This window comes from Tursiops truncatus, chromosome 5 (genome assembly GCF_011762595.2).
Source record: "Tursiops truncatus isolate mTurTru1 chromosome 5, mTurTru1.mat.Y, whole genome shotgun sequence".
Lineage (NCBI taxonomy): Eukaryota > Metazoa > Chordata > Mammalia > Artiodactyla > Delphinidae > Tursiops > Tursiops truncatus.
The window spans coordinates 30,078,500-30,101,573 of NC_047038.1; the positions used below are offsets into that span (position 1 = coordinate 30,078,500).

The window sequence follows — 23,074 nt, forward strand, 5'->3', positions numbered from 1 at the left end:
GGGCAGACTTAAGGCAGGCCGGTCTCCACTAACCTAGCCTGGGGTTGGGCTCATCTGGCGACCACCTTTTTTGTTTCTAATTCGCCCAAAGTTTGTATTCCTGAAAAGCGGTGTTCTGAGTGTAAGAGATCAAGTCCATGAAGTGCCTGGCACAGACTAAGCTCTAAATAGAGAGATAATTCTTATGAGCTCTGCACTGCACATGTATTATAAACTCATGAAGCTTGTAAGAAACACAAAACGGCAAACTAGAATTTATTGGTAATTCTTATAGAAAGGACACATCTTTTCTCAACACTTGCAATACGGCCCTGGATCTTACTGTAAAATTCTTGGAAACTGCCAGGATACTAAGATAACTATTTATAGCTCTGGTAGAAATTACTGCAATTGTTATTTAAGGATTCTGCGCTGCACTGGGAAAAAATACAGGGAAATGTCACTGGAGCCATCAAGTTACAAAATATCTTGAGTAGGAAAACTGTGCTTTCCTTTTTTTTTTTAAACTGCGTTGAAGTATGGAGGACGGCTTCTTCCTTACCAGGGAAGAAAACTCATGGTTTTATTGTCAAACCATTTTCTTCTTCCAAAATTTCTAAACTAGCATCTACCTCGTCTTTGTCAGCCAGGCACCACCACGGCCTTGGGTTAACATGTTCCAATCCCGTTCCCCCAACGGCGGCCACCGCGGTTAGAGAGGACCGGGTAAGGACCCGAGGAGGTGAGATGCGCGTTCGGCCCACGTATCCCGCAGAATCACGATTTCAAGCAGCGCTCTCTACAGGGGATTACGGGTAGGGAGGGTGGGGGGTGGCTCATTTCTCTGACGTTGTCTACACCCTGAAAAGCTTGTCGCTCGGGGTGACTGGGCTGCACCCCGACAGGTCAGATGAGGTCACAAGGGTTCGCCACCTGACTGCACCCTACAACTACCCAGGGAGCTTTCAAAAAATACCGATGTCCACTGACACCGGGACGAACTAATCTGCCTGTCTGGAGTACGGGGCCCGGCATAGGTATTTCGTTAGTACCACGAACCCCAAAGGTAGTACTAACGAGGGCCAAGTGAGCCAGCCTCAGGGGCGCGCCGCGACCACCACGTGGGTGGGGAGGACGCACCGGCCGCTCTGGCCCGCCTACCCCGCGCCTCTGACGCACCACGCTTGGCGCAGGCGCACAGGAGCCGCGGCACGCCCAGGTGGGCGCGTGTGCCGCTCCCTGATCTCTGCCGAGGCACTGTGTTCCAGCGGGAGCTCGTTGCAGGCGGTGAGGGCCCGCCTCCCAGCCGGGCAGGAGGCGTGGGCATGGAGCTGGCCGCCGTCGCCATGCCCCGGGCCCGCGCCGCTGCCTAGGGCGACCCGAGGGACGCTGCCTAGGGCGCGGCTCCGGGGACCCGTGCGGCCTATCACGGCCCGGCGCTGCGCGGATGGCCCTGCTCCTGCGGCCCGTGCTCGCCGTCCTTCTTCTCCTCCTGACCGCCGCTTTCAGGTGCCAGGAGCAGGCCCAGACCACCGACTGGAGAGCCTCCCTGAAGACCATCCGGAACGGCGTTCACAAGATAGACACGTACCTGAACGCCGCCTTGGACCTCCTGGGAGGCGAGGACGGGCTCTGCCAGTATAAGTGCAATGACGGTGAGGGGAACCCCAGGCCCTGCGAGGCCCGTGCTATCAGGGCTTTTGAGGGGGACCGAAGTCGTGGAGGTGTGAGATGCCGGCCAGACCTTGACGGTGTCCTCTGGCCCTGGGAAAACTTAACCATCGCTAGATTCGTGCCATTCTTGTGATTGAGAAACCTGCTGACGAGTTCACGCCGCTATTGTTAGAATGTGAGAGATCGCCTGAGAGCGTACTCTCCGTTCTGTTTTCGTTGCGTCTGATTTTTGTTGTTGTTGTTGAAATTGCATGAAAGTTGCCTAAGAACTTAGTGACACAGCGTCATGGGGATGGAGTGAAACAGACTGATTTTATTTAGCGCCTTTAAATTAGTCAGCTGAACACGCAAAACATACCAGGAATTTTAAAGTCATGCTTTTTTAACTTTCTCAAGAATTGGTTTAAATTTTTTTTTCTGTAAAGCTACAGACAATAAATTGCGACCTTTGTACAGACTTTTGGTGTACTTTACTGTTGAGAAAGAGTTCTGATTAACTCTAATAGGAAATGGTTCAAGCAGTACTTAACAGGAATTTTCTTTCCTTAGATACCAGTGACGCTGCCTCCTCATTGTTGGTTGCTATTAATATTATTCTTTTGATTTACTTTTTCATATTTTTAAACTTTAATTCTGTTTGAATCTGAGAACTTGTTTGGTGGCATTGTTGGTGATTAATAACAGTATTTCAGGCAGAGATCTTTCTTTTGAAGCACTTGACTTTTTTGAATGCTTAGATGTAATAGTTCAGACAAAGTACCTGGGCTTCTTTTTTGAATTTCAAAATGCTAAGAAAGTAATTGGGAGATCATGTTTCCGATAAAAGTGGACAAGGTTTGGGCCTAGTTAATTTAATGCTTGGCAGCCCAAAATAATAGGGAACTAAACGACTTTAGAGGTAAAACTGGACTATACGTGGGTGAATTGAAAAGGGACCTCTGTCATGTGAAAACGTGATGCAACATGTGGTCATAATTTCTAGTTTTCTGTTAATGGAGGTAAAGAATGAACTATATCTTGTATGCTATGAACTGCTAAATTTCATTCCTTCTTAAATGTATGCCTAAATGTTACCGCCAGTGTTCAATCGGGAAGGATGTTTTTGTCCTTGTAGAGCTTGTCAGGAGGAATAAGTGAGCAATTTGAAGATTAAATGGTTGCCTTTCCTGAGGCAGATGGCATAGTTTTACTTAGTCATCCCCATTCATTAAACAAATACCTGAGTGCCTGCTGTGTGTCAGGCATTGTACCAATTGGAGATTTGGCAGTGAACAAAACTGACAGAATTTCTGTCCATGGAGCTTACCTTCTGGTGGGGAGAGACAGTAAACTGAAGAATAAGTAAAACAAGCCAAATCTGCAGTGTGTGTAGATCTGAAGTGGGCCATTGCTTCCAGAACAGTACAGCAGGGGAACCGTCAGTGGCGGTGTTGGAGGCGTTAGTTTACTCTTTTAAATAGGTTGGGGGAAGGCCTCACTGATGAGATAATATTTGAGAAGAAATCTGAAATGGGGAAGGTGGCACTGTGATGATCTAGGGAAAGAACAATCCAGGCAGAGGGAACAGCAGGTGTAAAGGACCAGAGCTGAAATGCCAGTCAAGGATGATTCTGAAGGTTTTGGCCTGAGCCAGAGGAAGGATGTAGTTGCCGTTTACTGAGATAGGAAAGACTTGGAAGGATCAGTCCTCATAAATTTATGATGAGTAAAGCGTTCTAGAGTTTATTTAGTTTAGTTTATTACATTTAAAATATCTCTGAAGTTAAATGGATACTATTCTTATTAAAAATATTATTTTAATCTTTCCTTTTTCTTAATCCTCTTCTCTTCCACAAGCCTCACAAAATTTACCATTTGGAGTTTAGAGCAAGGTCTCCAGCATAAAAAACACAAGTGAACTCGAGAATTTAGGAAATGGTATGCTTCAGTGAAAACCTTTTAGTACTTAGTAAGTACTGTCTGCTCATAGGACTGTGGTTCCAAGTCACCGTGTTGATAATTCCAACATAATGAAGATTGATCTTTAATTGCTGTTACTTGAGAAGTCTCCCTGGAACACTATCTCAACCTTTCCTATATTTTGGAATGTTAGTGACCAAATCAGAACCAAACAGAAACAGACAAATCTCAAAATTAAAGGAGCATGGTGATGAAGGGGTGTTTAATAGTCGCAGTAAAGAGGTCAAGGGAGCCTTAAAAAAAAGACTTAACGGAGGGAGAGGTGTCGGATTAAAGGGCACAGATTTGTTGCATCCATTTATCTTTGCTCTAGTGAAGGACCAGCATTATGGAGACTCGCTCCTTCTGGCCATCCTCCCTAGGGTGGGAACAAGGCTTTATGGAGAGTGAAATAAAGTTACGTAGGGGAGCAAATTTAATGATCACTGTTTTTTTTCTTTTAACTTTTTTCTCGCTGACAGCAGAAAAAATTGAGGAAGAAAATTTCCCAATCTCCTTGAAAAATAGAAAACAAAATTGGCTTGTAAAATGTTTTTAGGATTATGAATAAGTATTCAATTCATTCAGTAATTGATATCTTAACAGGATCCCTTTGGCTGTTGTGCTCAGAATAAAAAGGGTCGAGAGAGGTGGGGGAGCAAGAATGGAGGCGGAGTGACAGGTGCAAAAATTCAGACCAAACATGGTGGTAGTTTTGTTCAGGGTGGTAGCAATAAAGGTGGTGAGAAGTGGTTGGATTTGGGGTATATTTTGAAGGAAGAGCCTAAAGCGTTTGCTAATGGCTTAGAAGGAGGGTGTGAGTAAACTAAAAAAGGATTCCAAAGTTTTCAGCCTGAATAATTGTAAGGATGGAGTTGCCATTTAACTGAAAGCGGGGGTGGGGTGGGGGTGGTGAACATGGAAAAACTAGTTTTCGGTTCATTAGGAAAAATAACAGCATATTTGTATGCTTTTGAGAATGATTCAGCAGAGAGTAAAAACACTAATGAGGGAGAGAGGAAGGAGAATTATTGGAATCATGTCCTTAGGTGAGAGGAGTGAGTTCTAGTACATAAATAGATTGGCCAAGAGCAGAGAGGATATGGGCACAGATGCCGGTTAGGTGGGTAGTGTTCAAGTTATCCTCTCATTGCCTTGGTTTTCTCAGTGAAGTAGGGATCGAGGTCATCAGCTGAGTGAGAAGGTGGGAATAGAAGTGTTGGAGATTGAGGAAAATAGGAAAGTGAATGTACTAGAAAAATAAAGTAGCATAAGGGCCTTTGGAGATTAATAATCAGGAATTTAAAGTTTCAGGTGTTTGGGAAAGCAGGTTGGAATTCTGTACGGCTTCATACAAAACACAGTGATAAGATCTCTCTGTGACCCCACAGGCTTCCCCTCATGCTTCTCATCCGTTTCAATGTCTTTCAGGTGAAGGAAATTGGTCTGTTGAAGGTATTTATACCAAATTAAGAAAAATATGTAGAAAAGAGCTATCGTTGTCTCAGTCCAGGAGAATCTGTAGATTTCAGCTGCCCATACAGATGATAAAATATAAAGCATCAAGATAAGAGCAGTCGCGTAGTCAGAAAGTGAAATCGATGAATAGTGTTTCCATGTAGTTGTACATAGTGGATTTGGTTTTTGTTTTGTTCTGTTTTGTTTGGCAGCGCCCTGTGGCATGTAGGATCTTAGCTCCTGACCAGGGATCAAACCTGCGCCCCCTGCAGTGGAAGGGCAGAGTCTTAACCACTGGACCGCCAAGGAAGTCCCTGGTTTGTTTTTAAAACTCTTATTCCTATCTCATTTTTTTTTTCTTAGCTTTCTGTACAGAAAAGCTAAGAGATTGTAATTTGTAATTTCTGCTTACAAACTCTAGGGGACGGTGACCCCAGCACATCATGGATTTTTGGTTTGACTCTGATGTTGTTTCTTCTACTGTTGAGTTTTTGCTTGCTTTGTGTATTAGTCTGCCCAGGTTGCTATAATAAAATACCACAGACTGCGTGATGTAAACAACAGGAATTTATTTCTTACAGTTCTGAAGGCTAGAAAATCCAAGATCAAGGTTTAGCCAACACTTTTCTGTGGTGAGAGCTCTCTTCCTGGCTTGCAGACAGCTGCCTTCTTGCATGGTAGGGGCAGCAGGTGAAGGGAAAGTAAGTTCTCTGGTGCGTCTTCTTATAAGGGTACTAATCCCGTCATGAGGGCCCTACCCTCGTGACCTCGTCTAACCCTAATTACCCCCCAAAGGCCCTATCACCAAATACATTGAGAGTTAGGGCTTCAGCATATGATTTTGGCGGGGACACAGTTCGGTTCATAGCACTTAGTAAAAACTGGCACCAGTAGAAATGCTAAATATTTTTAATGATCAGTGGATTATAACACCTTTTATAACAACACTTAAAATGATATGAATGCAGTTGTAATCATGGTATCCATATCAACTGAACCATTTTTTCTTTTTTTAACTCTTTTATTTATTTTTTAATTTTTATTTTACATTGGAGTATAGTTGATTTACAATGTTGTGTCAGTTTTAGGTGTACAGCAAAGTGATTTCGTTATGCATATACATACATCTATTCTTAGATTCTTTCCCCATATAAATTATTACAGAGTATTGAGTGGAGTTCCCTGTGCTATACAGTAGGTCCTTGTTATCTGTTTTATATATAGTAGTGTGTATGTGTTAATCCCAACCTCCTAATTTATCCCTCCCCCACCTTTCCCCTTTGGTAACCATAAGTTTGTTTTCTAAGTCTGTGAATCTGTTTCTGTTTTGTAAATAAATTTATTTGTATCATTTTGTCTGACTTTTGTCACTTAGTATGATAATCGCTAGGTCCATCTATATTGCTGCAAATGGCATTATTTCATTCTTTTTTATGGCTGAGTAATATTCCATTGTACATATGTACCACATCTTCTTTATCCACTCATGTCGATGGTCGTTTAGGTTGCTTCCATGTTTTGGCTATTGTAAATAGTGCTGCAATGAGCATTAGGGTGCATGTATCTTTTCAAAGTATGCTTTTCTCCGGATATGTGCCCAGAAGTGGGATTGCTGGATCATATGGTAGATCTATTTTTAGTTTTTTTAAGGAACCTCCATACTGTTCTCCATAGTGGCTGTACTGATTTACATTCCTACTAACAGTGTAGGAGGGTTCCCTTTTCTCCACATCCTCTCCAGCATTTATTGTTTGTAGACTTTTTGATGATGACCATTCTGACCACTGTGAGGTGATACCTCATTGTAGTTTTGATTTGCATTTCTTTAATAATTAGTGATGTTGAGCATCTTTTCATGTGCTTTTTGGAGAAATGTCTATTTAGATATTCTGCCCATTTTTTGATTGGGTTGTTTGTTATTTTTGTATTGAGCTGCATGAACTGTTTGTATATTTTAGAGATTAATCCCTTGTTGGTCACATCATTTGTAAATACTTTCTCCCATTCTGGGGCTTGTCTTTTCATTTTGTGTATGGTTTCCTTTGCTGTGCAAAAGCTTTTGAGTTTAATTAGGTCCCACTTGTTTATTTTTGTTTTTATTTTCATTATTTTGGGAGGTGGATCCAAAAAGATATTGCTGCAATTTATGTCAAAGAGTGTTCTGCCTATGTTTTCCTCTAAGAGTTTTATAGTATCCAGTCTTACATATAGGTCTGTAATCCATTTTGAGTTTATTTTTGTGTATGGTGTTAGAGAATGTTCTAATTTCATTCTTTTACATGTAGCTGTCCAGTTTTCCCGACACCACTTGTTGAAGAAACTGTCTTTTCTCCACTGTATACCCTTGCCTCCTTTGTCATAGATTAATTGACCATAGGGGCATAGGTTTATTTCTGGGCTTTCTGTCCTGTTACATTGATCTATAAGTCTTTGTGTCAGTACCATAGTGTTTTGAATACTGTAGCTTTAGAGTATAGTCTGAACTCAGGAAGCCTGATTCCTCCAGCTCAGTTTTTCTTTCTCAGTATTGTTTTGGCTGTTGAGAGTCTTTTGTGTTTCCATACAAATTTTAGAATTATTTGTTCTAGTTCCATGAAAAATGCCATTGGTAATTTGATAGGGATTGCATTGAATCTGTAGATTATGTTGGATAGTAGAGTCATTTTGACAATATTGATTCTTCCAATCAAGAACAGGGTATGTTTTTCCATCTGTTTGTGTCATCTTCAATTTCTTTCATCAGCATCTCATAGTTTTCAGAGAATAGATCTTTTGCTTCCTTAGGTAGGTTTATTCCTAGGTAATCTTTTTGTTGCAGTGGTAAATGGGATTGTTTCCTTCATTTCTTTTCCTGATCTTTTGTTAGTGTATAGAAATGCAACAGATTTCTGTGTATTAATTTTGTATCTTGCAATTTTACCAAATTCATTGATGAGCTCTAGTAGTTTTCTGGTGTCATCTTTAGGATTTTCTGTGATGTATAGTATTATGTCATCTGCAAACAGTGACAGTTTAACTTCTTCTTTTCCAATTTGGATTCCTTTTATTTCTTTTTCTTCTCTGATTGCCATGGCTACGACTTCCAAAACTATGTTGAATGAAAGTAGTGAGAGTGGACATCCTTCTCTTGTTCCTGATTATAGAGGAAATACTTTCAGCTTTTCACCATTGAGTATGATGTCAGCTGTGGGTTTGTCATATATGGCCTTTATTATGTTGAGGTATGTTCCCTCTATACCCACTTTCTGGAGAGCTTTTATCACAAATGGCTGTTGGATTTTGTCAAAAGCATCTGCATCTGTTGAGATGATCACATGGTGTTTATTCTTCAGTTTGTTAATGGTGGTGTATCACACTGATTGATTTGCAGAATTAAAAAAATCCTTGCATCCCTGGGATAAATCCCACTTGATTATGGTGTATGAGCCTTCGAATGTATTGTTGGATTTGGTTTGCTAGTATTTTGTTGAGGATTCTTATGTCTATGTTCATCAGTGATATTGGCCTGCAATTTTCTTTTTTTGTGGTATCTTTGTCTGGTTTTGGTATCAAGGTGATGGTGGCCTCATAGAATGAGTTTAGAAGTGTTCCTTCCTCTGCAATTTTGGAAATAGTTGCAGGAGGGTAGGTGTTAACTCTTCTCTAAATGTTTGATAGAATTCGCCTGTGAAGCCCTCTGGTCCTGGACTTTTGTTTGTTGGGAGATCTTTAATCACAGTTTCAATTTCAGTGCTTGTGATTGGTCTGTTCATATTTTCTGTTTCCTCCTGGTTCAGTTTTGGGAGATTGTACCTTTCTAAGAATTTGTCCATTTTATTGGCATAAAGTTGCTTGTAGTAGTCTCTTATGATCCTTTGTATTTCTGTGGTGTCAGTTGTAACTTCTCCTTTTTCATTTCTCATTTTATTGATTTGAGCCCTCTCCCTTTTTTTCTTGATGAGTCTGGCTAAAGGTTTATCAATTTTGTTTATCTTCTCAAAGAACCAGCCTTTAGTTTCATTGATCTTTTCTATTGTTTTCTTCATTTCTATTTCATTTATTTCTGCTCTGATCTTTATGATTTCTTTCCTTCTGCTAACTTTGGGTTGTTTGTTCTTCTTTCTCTGGTTGCTTTCGGTGTAAGTTTAGGTGGTTTATTTGTGATTTTTCTTGTTTTCTGAGGTAAGATTGTATTGCTATAAACTTCCCTCTTAGAACTGCTTTTGCTGTGTCCCATAGGTTTTGGATCATATTTTTGTTTTCATTTGTCTGTAGGTATTTTTTTTTATTTTAGTGGTCATAGTCTCCTTTAGTATAAACCAATAGGTATAACTTCATATAATTATATGAATATAATTTCATAATGTCTGTAAGTAGTTTTTGATTTCCTCTTTGATTTTTTCAGTGATCCATTGGTTGTTTAGTAACATATTGCTTACCCTCCACATGTTTGTGTTTTTTACAGTTTTTTTCTTGTAGTTGATTTCTAATCTCATAATTTGTCAGAGAAGATGCTTGATACGATTTCAGTTTTCTTAAATTTACCAAGGCTTGCTTTAGGGCCCAGCATGTGATCTATCCTGGAGAAGGTTTCTTGTGCACTTGAAAGGAATGTGTATTCTGCTTTTGGATGGAATGCTCTATAAATATCAATTAAGTCCATCTGGTCTAATGTATCATTGAAGACCTGTGTTTCCTTATTGACTTTCTGTCTGGATGATCTGTCCATTGATGTAAGTGGGGTGTCAAAGTCCCCCACTATTACTGTGTTACTGTTGATTTCTTCTTTTATGGCTGTTAGCATTTCCCTTATATATTGGGGTGCTCCTATGTTGCGTGCATATATATTTATAATTGTTATATCTTCTTCTTGGATTGCTCCCTTGATCATTATGTAGTGTCTTTTGTCTCTTATAACAGTCTTTAAAGTCTGTTTTGTCTGATATGAGTATTGCTACTCCCACTTTCTTTTGATTTCCATTTGCATGGAATACCTTTTTCCATCCCCTCACTTTCAGTGTGTGTGTGTCCCTAGATCTGAAGTGGGCCTCAAGACATGGGTCTTGTTTTTGTATTCATTCAACCAGTCTATGTCTTTTGACTGGAGCATTTAATCCCTCTACATTTAAGGTAATTATCGATATCTATGTTCTTACTGCCGTTTTGTTAATTGTTTTGGATTTGTTTTTGTAGGTCTTTTTTCTTCCCTTCCTTTTTTGTTCTCCTGTCTTGTGACTTGATGACTATCTTTAATGTTGTGTTTGGATTCCTATTTTGTCTATGTGTGTCTATCTATTGTAGATTTTTGGTTTGTGGTTATTATGAGGTTTTGCTGTAGCAGTCTATACATATACAAGATTGTTTTAAGTTGGTCTCTTAATTTCAAATGCACTTCCTGTATCCTGCATTTGTACTCTCCTCACAATTGCTGGTTTTTTTGTTTTTTGTTTTGTTTTTGCGGTACGCGGGCCTCTCACTGTTGTGGCCTCTCCCAGTGCGGAGAACAGGCTCTGGATGTGCAGGCTCAGCGGCCATGGCTCACGGGCCCAGCCGCTCCGCGGCATGTGGGATCTTCCCGGACCAGGGCACGAACCTGTGTCCCCTGCATCAGCAGGTGGACTCTCAACCACTGCGCCACCAGGGAAGCCCAGCTGGGTTTTCTTGTTTGTTTTTTTCTTTTAATTTATTTTTGGTTGTGTTGGGTCTTTGTTGCTGCGCACGGGCTTTATTTAGTTGCAGCGAGTGGTGGCCACTCTTCATTGTATTGTGCGGGATTCTCATCGTGGTGGCTTCTCTTGTCATGGAGCATGGGCTCTAGGCATGCAGGCTTCAGTAGTTGTGCCACATGGGCTCAGTAGTTGTGGCTCGGGGGCTCTAGAGCACAGGCTCAGTAGCTGTGGTGCACAGGCTTAGTTGCTCTGCGCCACGTGGGATCTTCCTGGACCAGAGCTTGAACCCATGTCCCCTGCATTGGCAGGTGGATTCTTAACCACTGTGCCACCAGGGAAGCCCCACGATTGCTGGTTTTGATATCATATTTGTGTGTGGATGATTTCCTATCTTTACTGTGTGTTTGCCTTTACTGGTGAGCTTTCCCGCTCATAATTTGCTTGATTCTAGTTGTGGCTTTTTCTTTTCCACCTAGAGAAGTTTCTTTAGCATTTCTTGTAAATCTGGTTTGGTGATGCTGAATTCTCTTAGCTTTTGCTGGTCTGTAAAGCTTTTGATTGCTTCCACGAATCTAAATGAGAGCCTTGCTGGGTAGAGTATTCTTGGTTGTAGGTTTTTCCCTTTCATCACTTTAAATATGTTGTGCCATTCCCTTCTGGCATGCAGAATTTCTGTTGAAAAATCATCTGATAACCTTATGGGGATTCCTTTGTATGTTATTTGTTGCTTTTCCTTGGTTGCTCTTAATATTTTCTCTTTGTCTTTAATTTTTGTCAATTTGCTTAATATGTGTCTTGGCATATTTCTTCTTGGATTTGTCCTGTATGAGACTCTCTGTGCTTCCTGGACTTGATTGACTATTTCCTTTCCCATGTTAGGGAACTTTTCAACTATAATCTCTTCGAATATTTTCTCATACCCTTTCTTTTTCTCTTCTTCTTCTGGGACCCCTATAATTCGAATGTTGATGCTTTTAATGTTGTCCCAGAGGTCTCTGAGACTGTCGTCATTTCTTTTCATTCTTTTTTCTGTTCCATGGCAGTGATTTCCACCATTCTGTCTTCCAGCTCACTTACCCGTTTTTCTGCTTCATTTCTTCTGCTCTTGATTCCTTATAATGTATTTTTTTAATGGGATTTAAAATAAATCCAAATTCTTTTTTTTTTTAATTTATTTATTTTTGGCTGTGTTGAGTCTTCGTTGCTGTGCGCAGGCTTTCTCCAGTTGCAGCGAGTGGGGGCTACTCTTCCTTGTGGTGCGCGGGCTTCTCATTGTGGTGGCTTCTCTTGTTGCAGAACACCGGCTCTAGGCTCACGGGCTCAGTAGTTGTGACTTGCAGGCTCTAGAGCGCAGGCTCAGCAGTTGTGGCGCATGGGCTCAGTTGCTCCACAGCATGTGGGATCTTCCCGGACCAGGGCTTGAACCCGTGTCCCCTGCATTGGCAGGCGGATTCTTAACCACTGCGCCACCAGGGAAGTCCCCTAATGTATTTCTTAGTGCATTTATTGTATTGTTGAACTCTGTTTGTACTTTAATTCTTCTAGTTCTTTGTTAAAAATTTCTTGTATATCCTCGATCTGTGCTTCCATTCTTTTTCTGAGATCTTGGATCATCTTTACTATCATCACTCTGAATTGTTTTTCGGGTAGATTGCTTATCTCTACTTCATGTAGTTGTTTTTCAGGGGTTTTATCTTTTCCTTTGTTTGGAACATACTCCTTTGCTATCTCATTTTGTCTCACTCTCTGTGTTTGAGGTCCCACAGGCTGTAGGATTGTAGTTCCCTTGCTTCTGTGGGTGAGGGTGGTCTAAGAGGCTTGTGCAGGCTTCCTGGTGGGAGGGACTGGTGCCACTGGTGGGTGGAGCTGGGTGTTGTCCCTCTGGTTGGCAGGGCTATGTCAAGCAGTGTGTTTAGAGGCGGCTGTGGGCTCAAGAAGACTTTAAGTAGCCTGTCTGCTGATTGGTGGGGCTGTGTTCCTTCCTTGTTGGCTGTATGGCCTGAGGCTTCCCAGCACGGGGAAGGGTGGGGCCAGGTCTTGGCATCAAAATGATGGTCTCCACGACAGCTCATGCCAACGAGTACTTCCAAATAACTCTGCCGCCAGTGTCCTTGTCCCCACAGTGAGCCATAAGTGCCCCGCATCTCCCCAGGAGACCCTCCAAGATCAGCAGGTAGGTCTGGTCTTATGAAGTGACTGCTTCTTCCCCTGGGTCCCAATGCACCCAAGGCCTTGTGTGTGTCCTCCAAGAGAGGCCTTTCTGTTTTCCCCCGTCCTGTTGATTTTCTGCAGTCAAGCCCCCCTGACCTTCAGAGCACAATGCTCTGGGGGTTCCTCCTCCTGATGCCACACCCCCAGACTGGGGAGCCTGACCCAGGGCTCAGAACTCTCGCTCATGTGGGAGAACCTCTGTGATATAATTATTTTCCAGTTTGTCGGTCACCCACCTGGCAGGTATGGGATTTGATTGTATGGTAAATGCACCCTCCTACCACCTTCTTGTGGTTTCTTTGTCTTTGGGAGTAGAATATCGTTTTTGGTAGGTTCTAGTCCTTTTCAATGGTTGTTCAGCAGTTAGTTGTGATTTTGGTGTTTTCATGAGAGGGGGTGAGCTCAGATCCTTCTGCTCTGCCACCTTGTCCTCACTCCTCTCAACCTACTCCATATCAACTTAATCTTAAATAAACAACCTTCTATGTAAGTTGTTCAGAAATAATTATTTCATAAAGATGAATTTAGAATTTAAAACACTGTAAAAAATTTCAGGAAACTAGTTCAATTTTCTGGGTTTTTTTGGGGGGGGTTGTTTTGGTTTATGTTTTGCTGTGGGTAAAGAATATTTTAATTTCAGCAAGGAATGCTTCTCATTTTTTCATCTGGTGATTTCCTGTGCACCCACTTTGTGCCAGGCATCTTCTAGGTGAGCAAGACAAAATTGCTGTCTCCATAGAAACTAATTATGTTAATTTGGTTAATAAATGTTAGAAAGAAAAATAAAACCAACCATGGATGTATGGAATGGATATAAAAGTGAAGGGGCACTATTCCAAATAGAGTGAATGAGAAAGGCCTCTCTGAGGAACTGATATTAGTAGCTTCCTTCAAAAGAAACAAAAAAGAAATACATGCTCCTTTTTCCACTTACACTGAGAGCCAGTTTTACCAGCACTTATTTCATGGTGTTATTGTCTAGTATTTCACATACAGTAGATCTAGGTTCTTTATTACTCCATTTTAGCAGCTTCTCTCTTAAGACAGTTTTAAGCACTAGCCCTGTTTGAGATGACTACTACTTCCATCCTTGCTTCCATTTTCATTTTTGCCAGCTGATTTTCTCTGTACTGTTTTCCTCTTTATTCTCTTATAATAAGCATATTTTGTTTTGTTTTCTCTGACTTCATTTGCTTCTAATCATTCTCCCATGCAAAGGTAATTATCTTTTACAAAATGAGGTAATGTCTGTACATACTAATACATATGCACACAGGTGTGTATCACTATCATTGTACACATCAGAATGTTCAGAAATGTTTTTATAGACTCAGAATCGAAGGAAAGTGCATGGGTTTATATAAAAAACAAAGGGAAGGGAAAATAGAAGTGCTACTGTTGTATAACATTGAGAGAAATAACTTTCTGGTTAAAAAAAAAGAAAAGCAGACACTTGAGAAGAAGAGATTAGACATCCACATGCCTTTAAAACTCTAGGCCTGTATCAGTTGTCTGAGGGTGGTAATCTTTGATCCTCATGGAAAAGAGATAAGTGCCAGAAATCTGGAGACTGGCAGGGGGAATGTATGGGGTACCCACAAAGTTGGAAACAGGATAAACAGTTTGTTGGTTAGATTTTCAAGTAATATGCCTGATATGTGTTGCTTCAGTCTCCAGACACCTTTTAAGGTGATATGCTTCTAAATTTAAAGCAAAAAGTCCAGTTGTTAACCTCAAAAAATTATGTATAGTAAATACACTATTTTTTCTGTTTCCAGACTTTTTGAACACTCTTTGGCATATTTATTGTACTTTTTTCAGACTATAAATGTGACCCACTGCTTAGTATTTCTTGCTACATGAGTTTCTGAACATTTTAGACGGTTGATTGTTAAAACCCTTGACAAGAGAGAACTTCAAGGAGCTAGAATGGCTTCCCCAAGGATGTAATGCTGATCCAGCCTTCCTCCCTTTCAGTGAAGAGGTTTCTAGCATGGTAGGGTAGATCAGATGCCTAGTCTCTCATGATACTTCCATGCAAAGTGTAGGCTGGATAGAACTTGATTTAGGTGAAATCACAGCTGGCTAAGTGGTCTGCCCAAAGGGTTGGGTTAATGACGTCATGGCTTCTTGTAGAGAGGGCTCATCTCCAGCAGGGTGTTGCAGGTCTCTGTCCTGGTTAAATCAGTGTCTCAAGTTTGTGACTATCTGGGTATAACAAGTAACACTGGGTGAATACCTCTACATTTAAAATCTGCTTAACGGTCCTGAATGATGAACTAAACCTAACAAGATAAGAGTTTTATAGTCTAGTGTTTTAGGCTCAAAAATTGAATGGCAGAAGTGCTGAGCCTCAGCAGTAGATGTTAAAAAGTTCATTTTAGAAAAAAACTGTTTTTTTCTACTGTTATTGTGCTGTATTATTTTTTAAAATTTATTTATTTATTTTATTGTTTGGCTGCATTGGGTCTTCATTGCTGCGCATGGGCTTTCTCTAGTTATGGCGAGCGGGGGCTGCTCTTCGCTGCGGCGCGCGGGCTTCTCATTGCGGTGGCTTCTTGTTGCGGAGCATGGGCTCTAGGTGCATGGGCTTCAGTAGTTGTGCCATGCGGGCTCAGTAGTTGTGGCTCACAGGCCCTAGAGTGCAGGCTCAGTAGTTGTGGCACATGGGCTTCGTTGCTCTGCGGCATGTGGGATCTTCCCAGACCAGGCCTCAAACCCGTGTCCCCTGCATTGGCAGTCAGATTCTTAGCCACTGTGCCACCAGGGAAGTCCTGTGCTGTATTTTAGCATGGAGACATAGCTGAAACATATGCTGTCTTAGGTTATATTAGTACAAGTAGTTTATCCAGCTCAAAATAGGCCCATCACTCCTAATGGTGTTCAGTTTGGGGTGCCACATTCTGGATGTGACAGACTAGAAGTGATCAGTCCTTGGAGGCTGATGAACGCTCACCAAACTCAAAAGAGACTGAAGGGTAAACAGCAGTACCAGTTTATTTATAATGAGTATTATAACTGCCGTGAATATTAGGCTTCCAAGTCTTCTGCTCATTCATTCATTCATTTATCAACAAATATTTATTGAGAACCTAACTATATGCCAGACATTGTTCTATGCGTTGGGGGTACAAAACAGACAAAAATTCCTGCCCTCAGAGGGTTTCTATTTTAATATGGGGTGACAGATAATAAACAGAATAGGTTAGTGATATGTTAGAAGGCCATATGTGCTGCAAATGGTATGGTCAGAAAAGGCCTTGAACATGAAGAAGTATGTAGATGTCAGGAGGACGAGTATCCACATAGAAAAATAGCAGCTTCAGTGGCACTAAGGCAAGAGCAGAGCTGGAGCGTCTGTGGCCCAGCAAAGAGGTCAGATGTGATGGAATGGAGTGAGGAAGGAAGGCAGAGGAGAGAGAACAGTAAGGAGATGAGGTCAGAGATGCCATTATATAGGGCTTATAGGCACTGAAAGGACTTTTGGCCTTTTTTTTTTTTTTTTTCCGGCTGTGCAGCATGGCATATAGGATCTTAGTTCCCCAACCAGGGTTCGAACCCACGCACCCCTCAGTGGAAGTGCAGAGTCTTAACCACTGGACCACCAGGGAAGTCCCAGCTTTTATTCTGAATAAAATGAGAAGCCATTGGAGGGGTTTTGGCAGAGCAAAGACTTAATCTAACATATATTTTAATAGGATCACTCAGGTTCAGTGTTGAGATTGGACCATAGCTGGAGGTGGTGTTGGGTGGGGAAACCAAAGAGACTAGTTAGGTTATGGCAGTAATCCATGGTGACTTGGAGCAGGATGGTAGCAGTGGAGGTAGTGAGAAGTGGTTAGATTCTGAATATTTTGAAGGTAGAGTCAACAGGATATGCTGTTGAATTGGATGTGGGATATAAGAAAATGAGAGAGTTAAAGATGGCCGAGATTTTTTCCCCTGAGCACCTGGAAGGATGGATATCTATTACCTGAGAAGAGGGAACTGTGGATGGAGCAGGTTTGGGGGTGAATGGCAGGAGGTACGCCTTAAGTTTGAGGTGCCCATTAGATATCTAAGTATTGATAGTTAGAATATCCTCTCTGTAGGCCCTTTAAAGTGGAATGCCAAATCATAAAGAGTTTTCTTAAGAGTGAAGGACTAAAAGCAGGAGTTGAAGGATCACAGTGACTCATCTGAGATAGCCTGAGGCATCTACCTTCATCTTCCAAGGGCCCAGGAACAGCCCTCCTCTTGGACAGTGCTAGAGAAACTTCTGTCATTGGCCTCCTCTTTTCTAGATCCATCATAACGATTCCCTTTTGTACGCATTGTTCTTCAGACTGGGTGGAACTTTATATCTCCATGAAGTTATGCTCTCTCTTTTTTTTTTTGCGGTACGCGGGCCTCTCACTGCTGTGGCGTCTCCCGATGCGGAGCACAGGCTCCGGATGCGCAGGCTCAGCGGCCATGGCTCACGGGCCCAGCCGCTCCGCGGCATGTGGGATCTTCCCGGACCGGGGCACGAACCTGTGTCCCCTGCATTGGCAGGAGGACTCTCAACCACTGCGCCACCAGGGAAGCCCTGAAGTTATGCTCTCTTGAGGCTCTACTTGGTCACCTCAGTTGAGCATGTGAGTCTTAGCAGCTCACTTAAACCATTTTTAGTTCATTACTTTGAGTGGATTACTTATTTTGATGGCTGATTACTGGAAGGGTTGCTTTTTTTCTTCCTCACTTTACTTTTGGAGGGCAAACTTCAAGTCTCCTAGTAATAAACGTTAATTGAATGAAAGTTGGTGGAATACTTTGTGTCTCTCCTAAGTATCCAGATGTGGGGTGGTATTTGGAATAACTGGGGATATTTTATTTGTGGAAGGTAAATGGTAGCCCCAGGTGTTTGAAAGGATTATCATGTAAAATAGGGAATTGGGTGGCTTTGTGTTCCCCAGAGGTCAGAGGATTGCTTACAGGTAGAATTTACACGAAAAAGAGAAGAAAGAACTCAACTGTTAATGCCAGTCCACAATGGAGTAGGCTGTTTCTTGACACTATAGGATTGTGGGAAACATTCAAAGACTCTTTGGTATATTGAAGTGATTTCTGTATTACATGAGGAGAGATATTTCTGAAGTATCTTCCAACATTTAAGATTGCTTTGATAATGTCATCTTTCTCCTTGTTACTGAACTATTGGTGCTATTAAGGAGAGTATAACTGGAGTAATAGTTTCCCAAGCTATCTTTGTTTCTTGCCTTTTTCCTTGGATGGCAGAGGAGTATATTTGTGAAATGGTTGGTTGGAGTCTGGGCTAGAATGGTCCTGTAATGTCTTAGAATGATATTAAAGTAATTAAATGATCAGGTGACCTTGTCTTCCTTAGCTTTAGGCTCTAGTTAATGGTTATTGAGGTTTGTGTACAATGGAGCGTTGGCTGAGGATGGGAAGATACAGTTCTTGCCTGTAGGTTTTAACCTAAAAATATTAGCATTAGAATGTACAGGAAAATAGGGTGGATTTTATGTTTCATATATATGGACCCAGTCTGGCATGTAACCTCTGAAATTGACAGCAGTCCAGAATAAGGATTTACATGTTTGTATGGTGTAGGCTTGCAAATATAATTACATTTTATGAACCAGCATAATATTTTATGAACTGCCATCTATGTGTACATGTACACATTTGTACATATTTTGCTTCAGGAGAAGTAAAAATAATTCGGTAGACAAATTAGCATTTTTAATGCCCATCCGAATAAACACATACTCACTTATGTTAGCATCCAAATAGTAAATGTTTCCAGGGCTAGTCTAGCACATTGTAGACCTTTCTGTGTATGTATTCTCTAGCATACTTGAAAATTAATTATGATACCATTTATATTTTATAGGATCTAAGCCTTTTCCACGTTACGGATATAAAGCCTCCCCGCCGAATGGATGTGGCTCCCCACTGTTTGGTGTTCATGTAAATATTATTTTTTATTTGATAAGTTTTTATGATTGGTAGGCTATCTAATACTCTTGATAAACCATCAGTATGTTTTCAGGCTCAGAAGTAATTTTGTTTTTTGTAATAGTGATCAGGTTTGTTATATTCTTTTATAGCTAAAACACATTTAATAAGTCCTAATGAAGCTAAATGGAGTAAAAGTCATGTTTTATTTTTTAATCTTGTAGATGTTAATACCATTTAAATGATATTTCCTCACGTCACAGATATGATTGAAAAGTTTAGAGTATAGAAGTCACACTACTTAGGATGAAAAAGGACAGGAAAGCGTAATATTTTCTATATTAAAACTAGGCTAAGTGGGATAGCTGTGTGTTTGTTGTAAGGGAGGCTGAATCTGAGCCAGTATTATGGGAGAAAAATGTTTTATGAAAGTGATTCCTGGACACAAGCATTTTGCATATAAAGTTATTTAAAATAGTTAAAGATAATTACAGATTCGAAGGAATAATGTCTTTAGGGAATGGATGAACACTTAAAGATTAAACCATAAAACCAAAAACAAAGTTTGAGTTGTAGGAGCTTAGAAGTTGTTGGTGACATTTCATATAAAGTACATTTTATCGAAGGAGGAGGTGCAAAATACTTCGGAATATCCAAAAATCATGCTTGCATAGCCCCTGCAAAAGTCTTCTAAAGCTCTTAGCTTTATCTTTCTATTCTTTTTTTTTTTTTTTTTTTTTTTTTCGCGGTACGCGGGCCTCTCACTGTTGTGGCCTCTCCTGTTGTGGAGCACAGGCTCCGGACGCGCAGGCCCAGCGGCCATGGATCACAGGCCCAGCAGCTCCGTGGCATGTGGGATCCTCCCGGACTGGGGCACGAACCCGTGTCCCCTGCATCGGCAGGCAGACTCCCAACCACTGCGCCACCAGGGAAGCCCTCTATTCTTAAAATTATGTTTTGTGTTTTGGACAATTGGAAGTTGCGTTTGCTACCGGCAAATGACTGCGAATTCTCTAACATTGCAAAATAGGGAGCTTTGAGGCATGGCTGAGAGGGAGAGGAAGGAGTAACATGGGTGGGTGCAAGTGAGGGTAATGGAGAGATATCTAACCTGGAAAGCATTTGGAGGCAGAAACGAATTTTGGAAATTATCTATATAGCAGTGTTGTCTTTGATTTGTAAGTTTCTTTGATGCGCTACTTCAGAGAAGGTTTGAATTTCATCAGCAGTCATCTATCCAAATGTCTCTTTCAGCTTAACATTGGCATCCCTTCCTTGACAAAGTGCTGCAACCAACACGACAGGTGCTATGAGACCTGCGGCAAAAGCAAAAACGACTGTGATGAGGAGTTTCAATATTGCCTCTCCAAGATTTGCCGAGATGTGCAGAAAACACTAGGGCTAGCTCAGCATGTGCAGGGTAAGGCTGATTCGGTGGGATGGGGATAAGTGCAGTCTGCAAAGTTTTATTAGATGCTTTTGTGTTAGTATAAGATATACCGATAGAAATCTTTCACTATGTATTATCTTATCTGTGGTGAAACAGCCCCTTCAATTTTCTGAGATGAGAAGTCAGTGATTTTGTCATCTAAAATGGTTTACAATCACAGAAGCAAGAAGTGTTAGGAAACCTTGGGAGGAGGGTGTGTGAGCTAGAGAAGAATTCATCCAAAATCTTGTACCTTGTAATATAGTTCTAATTACCCAGAGCCTGAAGTTTGAAATTCTGGATCCAGTGAAGTTCGGAGTATAGCACATTGGATTTGGAGTAGGAAGTTCTGGAGGATTTGAGTCTTAACTCTGTCTCTTCATATGTATCTGTGTCAGGAGGGTCCTCAAAACCACCACCACCACCACCACCACCACCACCACCACCACCCGCCCAGGTTCAGTGATTTGCCAAGAGAACTCACAGGGCTCAGCATGTAGTCATACTCACAGTGATGATTATTGCAGTGAAGGGATACAGAGCACAGTCAGCAAAGGTAATAGGCATTTCAGTGTCCTCATTTATAAAATGAGAACGGTAATACCCATCTTGTAGAGTTGTCGTAAGGGTAAAATGAACTATTTGTAGAAATACACATTACTGTACAAATACTAGTAGTTAACAAGATTTCTTTAGTTAACAAGTTCTTTACCAAAGAACGTACCATACACTGAAATCAGAAGAGGAGGGGCAGTAAGAAGGGTCAAGAAAGGAAACTACCATTTTTAAGCACTTTCCATAAGATACTGTGCTAGATACTTGAGACATGTTTTCACTGATGTTCACAGAAACCCAAAGTGCTAGTTGGCATTATGCCCCTTTTTAAAGGAAGGAAACTGAGGTTCAGAAAGAAGTAACTTGTCCCAAGTTGCATACTTCGGACTTTAAAACTTGTGTTCTGTCTATTCCATTATTCCCCAAATAGTCTCATATTATAGGTGTTATTCTGAAATTCTAGTAGTAACTAGGAAGTAATAACAAGGAGGAAATCTCTGCTCCAGGTGAAGCTTGAACTCAAAACCTCTGAATCCCTTTGAACGCTTTTGGCTAAGGTAAACTAGTTGTCCAGGTGAAGCACAGATAGATGTGTGTCCTGTTTTCTGACCTAAGGATATGCTAATGTTGTTAGCAATTTCCTTGCAGTCTCCTATTTAGTAATCATAACCTTTACACTTCTGTGGTTGGTTGTATTCCTTAATGGCACAGCCTTTTGGAAAACTTTGAAAATGCCAAGATTTTGTAATGAAAAGTTTCTTTCTTAACATGAATATTGGAAATTAGAAGTATTTGGATAACTAAAAGCCACTCTGTGCCGTATCTCTGTAAGTATAGTATATTAAGATAATCTTACCTGAGTGTTCCAGGTTTCTTAGAATAAGAAAAGTTAAATCTGTTATCTTTTTTATTGTCTTTCAAAAATATTAAGAAACCCCACCAGAGGAAAAACACCTTGGATTCCTGTTTCTCCCCTCCCAAACCAAATTTGGATATTGGTCAAAGAAAGAGACTGGAGTCCATTTAATACTTTAAGCATCTTAAATTATATGTGATCGTTAAAAGCTGTTGACTATAATTAAATGTTTTGAGGTTTCTCTATTTTTAACCTTAATTTTTTTCTGCACCTAGAAGTCCTTCCTTAAAGTGCAAACTTAAGAGTGTTATCAGGCATCTCTATTAGTGATATTTTTCATATAAAAGGAAAATTAACAGTGATGAACTGAGTGCTATTGAGGGAGACTCACTGTCTAGTACAGAAAGTTGGTTTGAATAGTTGCATGCAAAGAAAAAGTAGTTACAGGTAGAGAGGCTGAAAGGGAAAGTCTTTGTATATATATGTTACCAGTTTGTGAGGGTTGGGAAGACTTTCACCTAAAATAGGTGTAAGTGCCCACTAAGGCTGTGCCTGACATTGTGCTGAAACATGTAATATACGTGAAGAGAGAGTGATGCTTTGCAGTTGCCTAACAGTAACGGCACTTTCTTACTTTGCAGCATGTGAATCCACCGTGGAGCTCTTGTTTGACAGTGTTATACATTTAGGCTGTAAGCCGTACCTGGACAGCCAACGAGCCGCATGTACGTGTCGCTACGAAGAAAAAACTGATCTTTAAAGAAGATGCTGACAGGTGGTGACAGCAGATGAGGACAGAAGAGCATAACCTTTGACGAAGAGCTAATGTTTTCACAGCATAAAGCTGCCTTATTTTTGTGAAAGGATTATTTTAAGACCTTATTTTGACATTAAAACTTCAAACTAAAGAAACAAATGCAGGTTATCTTCCTGGATGTTGCTGCCTTAGTGTGCCATATTGTCTTGACAATCACAGGAAGAGGTGCATGTTAAGGGAGAATTTTTTAAAAGAAAGAGTCTAGCTCAGTTTTCACAACTATATTTATCAAAAAATAAGGTCAAATGTAAAATTCATTATAAGGTATGTTCAGCAGTATCTTATTTGGAAATATGGGGAAATCTTCACTTAAAAGTATGTTTGTCAGGGCTTCCCTGGTGGCACAGTGGTTGAGAGTCCGCCTGCCGATGCAGGGGACACGGGTTCGTGCCCCGGTCCGGGAGGATCCCACATGCCGCGGAGCGGCTGGGCCCGTGAGCCATGGCCGCTGAGCCTGCGCATCCAGAGCCTGTGCTCCGCAATGGGAGAGGCCACAACAGTGAGAAAAAAAAAAAAAAAAAGTATGTTTGTTTACTGTAAAAATTAAAATATACATTTATGCCGAGAAA

The 23,074-nt window shown here is 41.0% G+C and overlaps 1 protein-coding gene across 1 annotated transcript; it reads left to right on the forward strand.

The window, feature by feature from the left end:
- Nucleotides 1–1,025: 1,025 nt before the first annotated feature.
- Nucleotides 1,026–23,074, forward strand: PLA2G12A (phospholipase A2 group XIIA). Its single transcript, XM_019927799.3, has 4 exons — nucleotides 1,026–1,634; nucleotides 18,784–18,860; nucleotides 20,103–20,268; nucleotides 22,330–23,074. Exons 1-4 carry the CDS (start codon nucleotides 1,427–1,429, stop codon nucleotides 22,446–22,448), a joined length of 570 nt encoding a protein of 189 aa, XP_019783358.1. The 5' UTR covers nucleotides 1,026–1,426; the 3' UTR covers nucleotides 22,449–23,074.

Coding starts and splice junctions, on each gene's coding strand:
- PLA2G12A (XM_019927799.3), top strand. CDS start 1,427: ATGGCCCTGCTCCTGCGGCCCGTGCTCGCCGTCCTTCTTCTCCTCCTG. Junction 1,635..18,783: donor CCAGTATAAGTGCAATGACG/GTGAGGGGAACC, acceptor TATATTTTATAG/GATCTAAGCCTTTTCCACGT. Junction 20,269..22,329: donor GCTAGCTCAGCATGTGCAGG/GTAAGGCTGATT, acceptor CTTACTTTGCAG/CATGTGAATCCACCGTGGAG.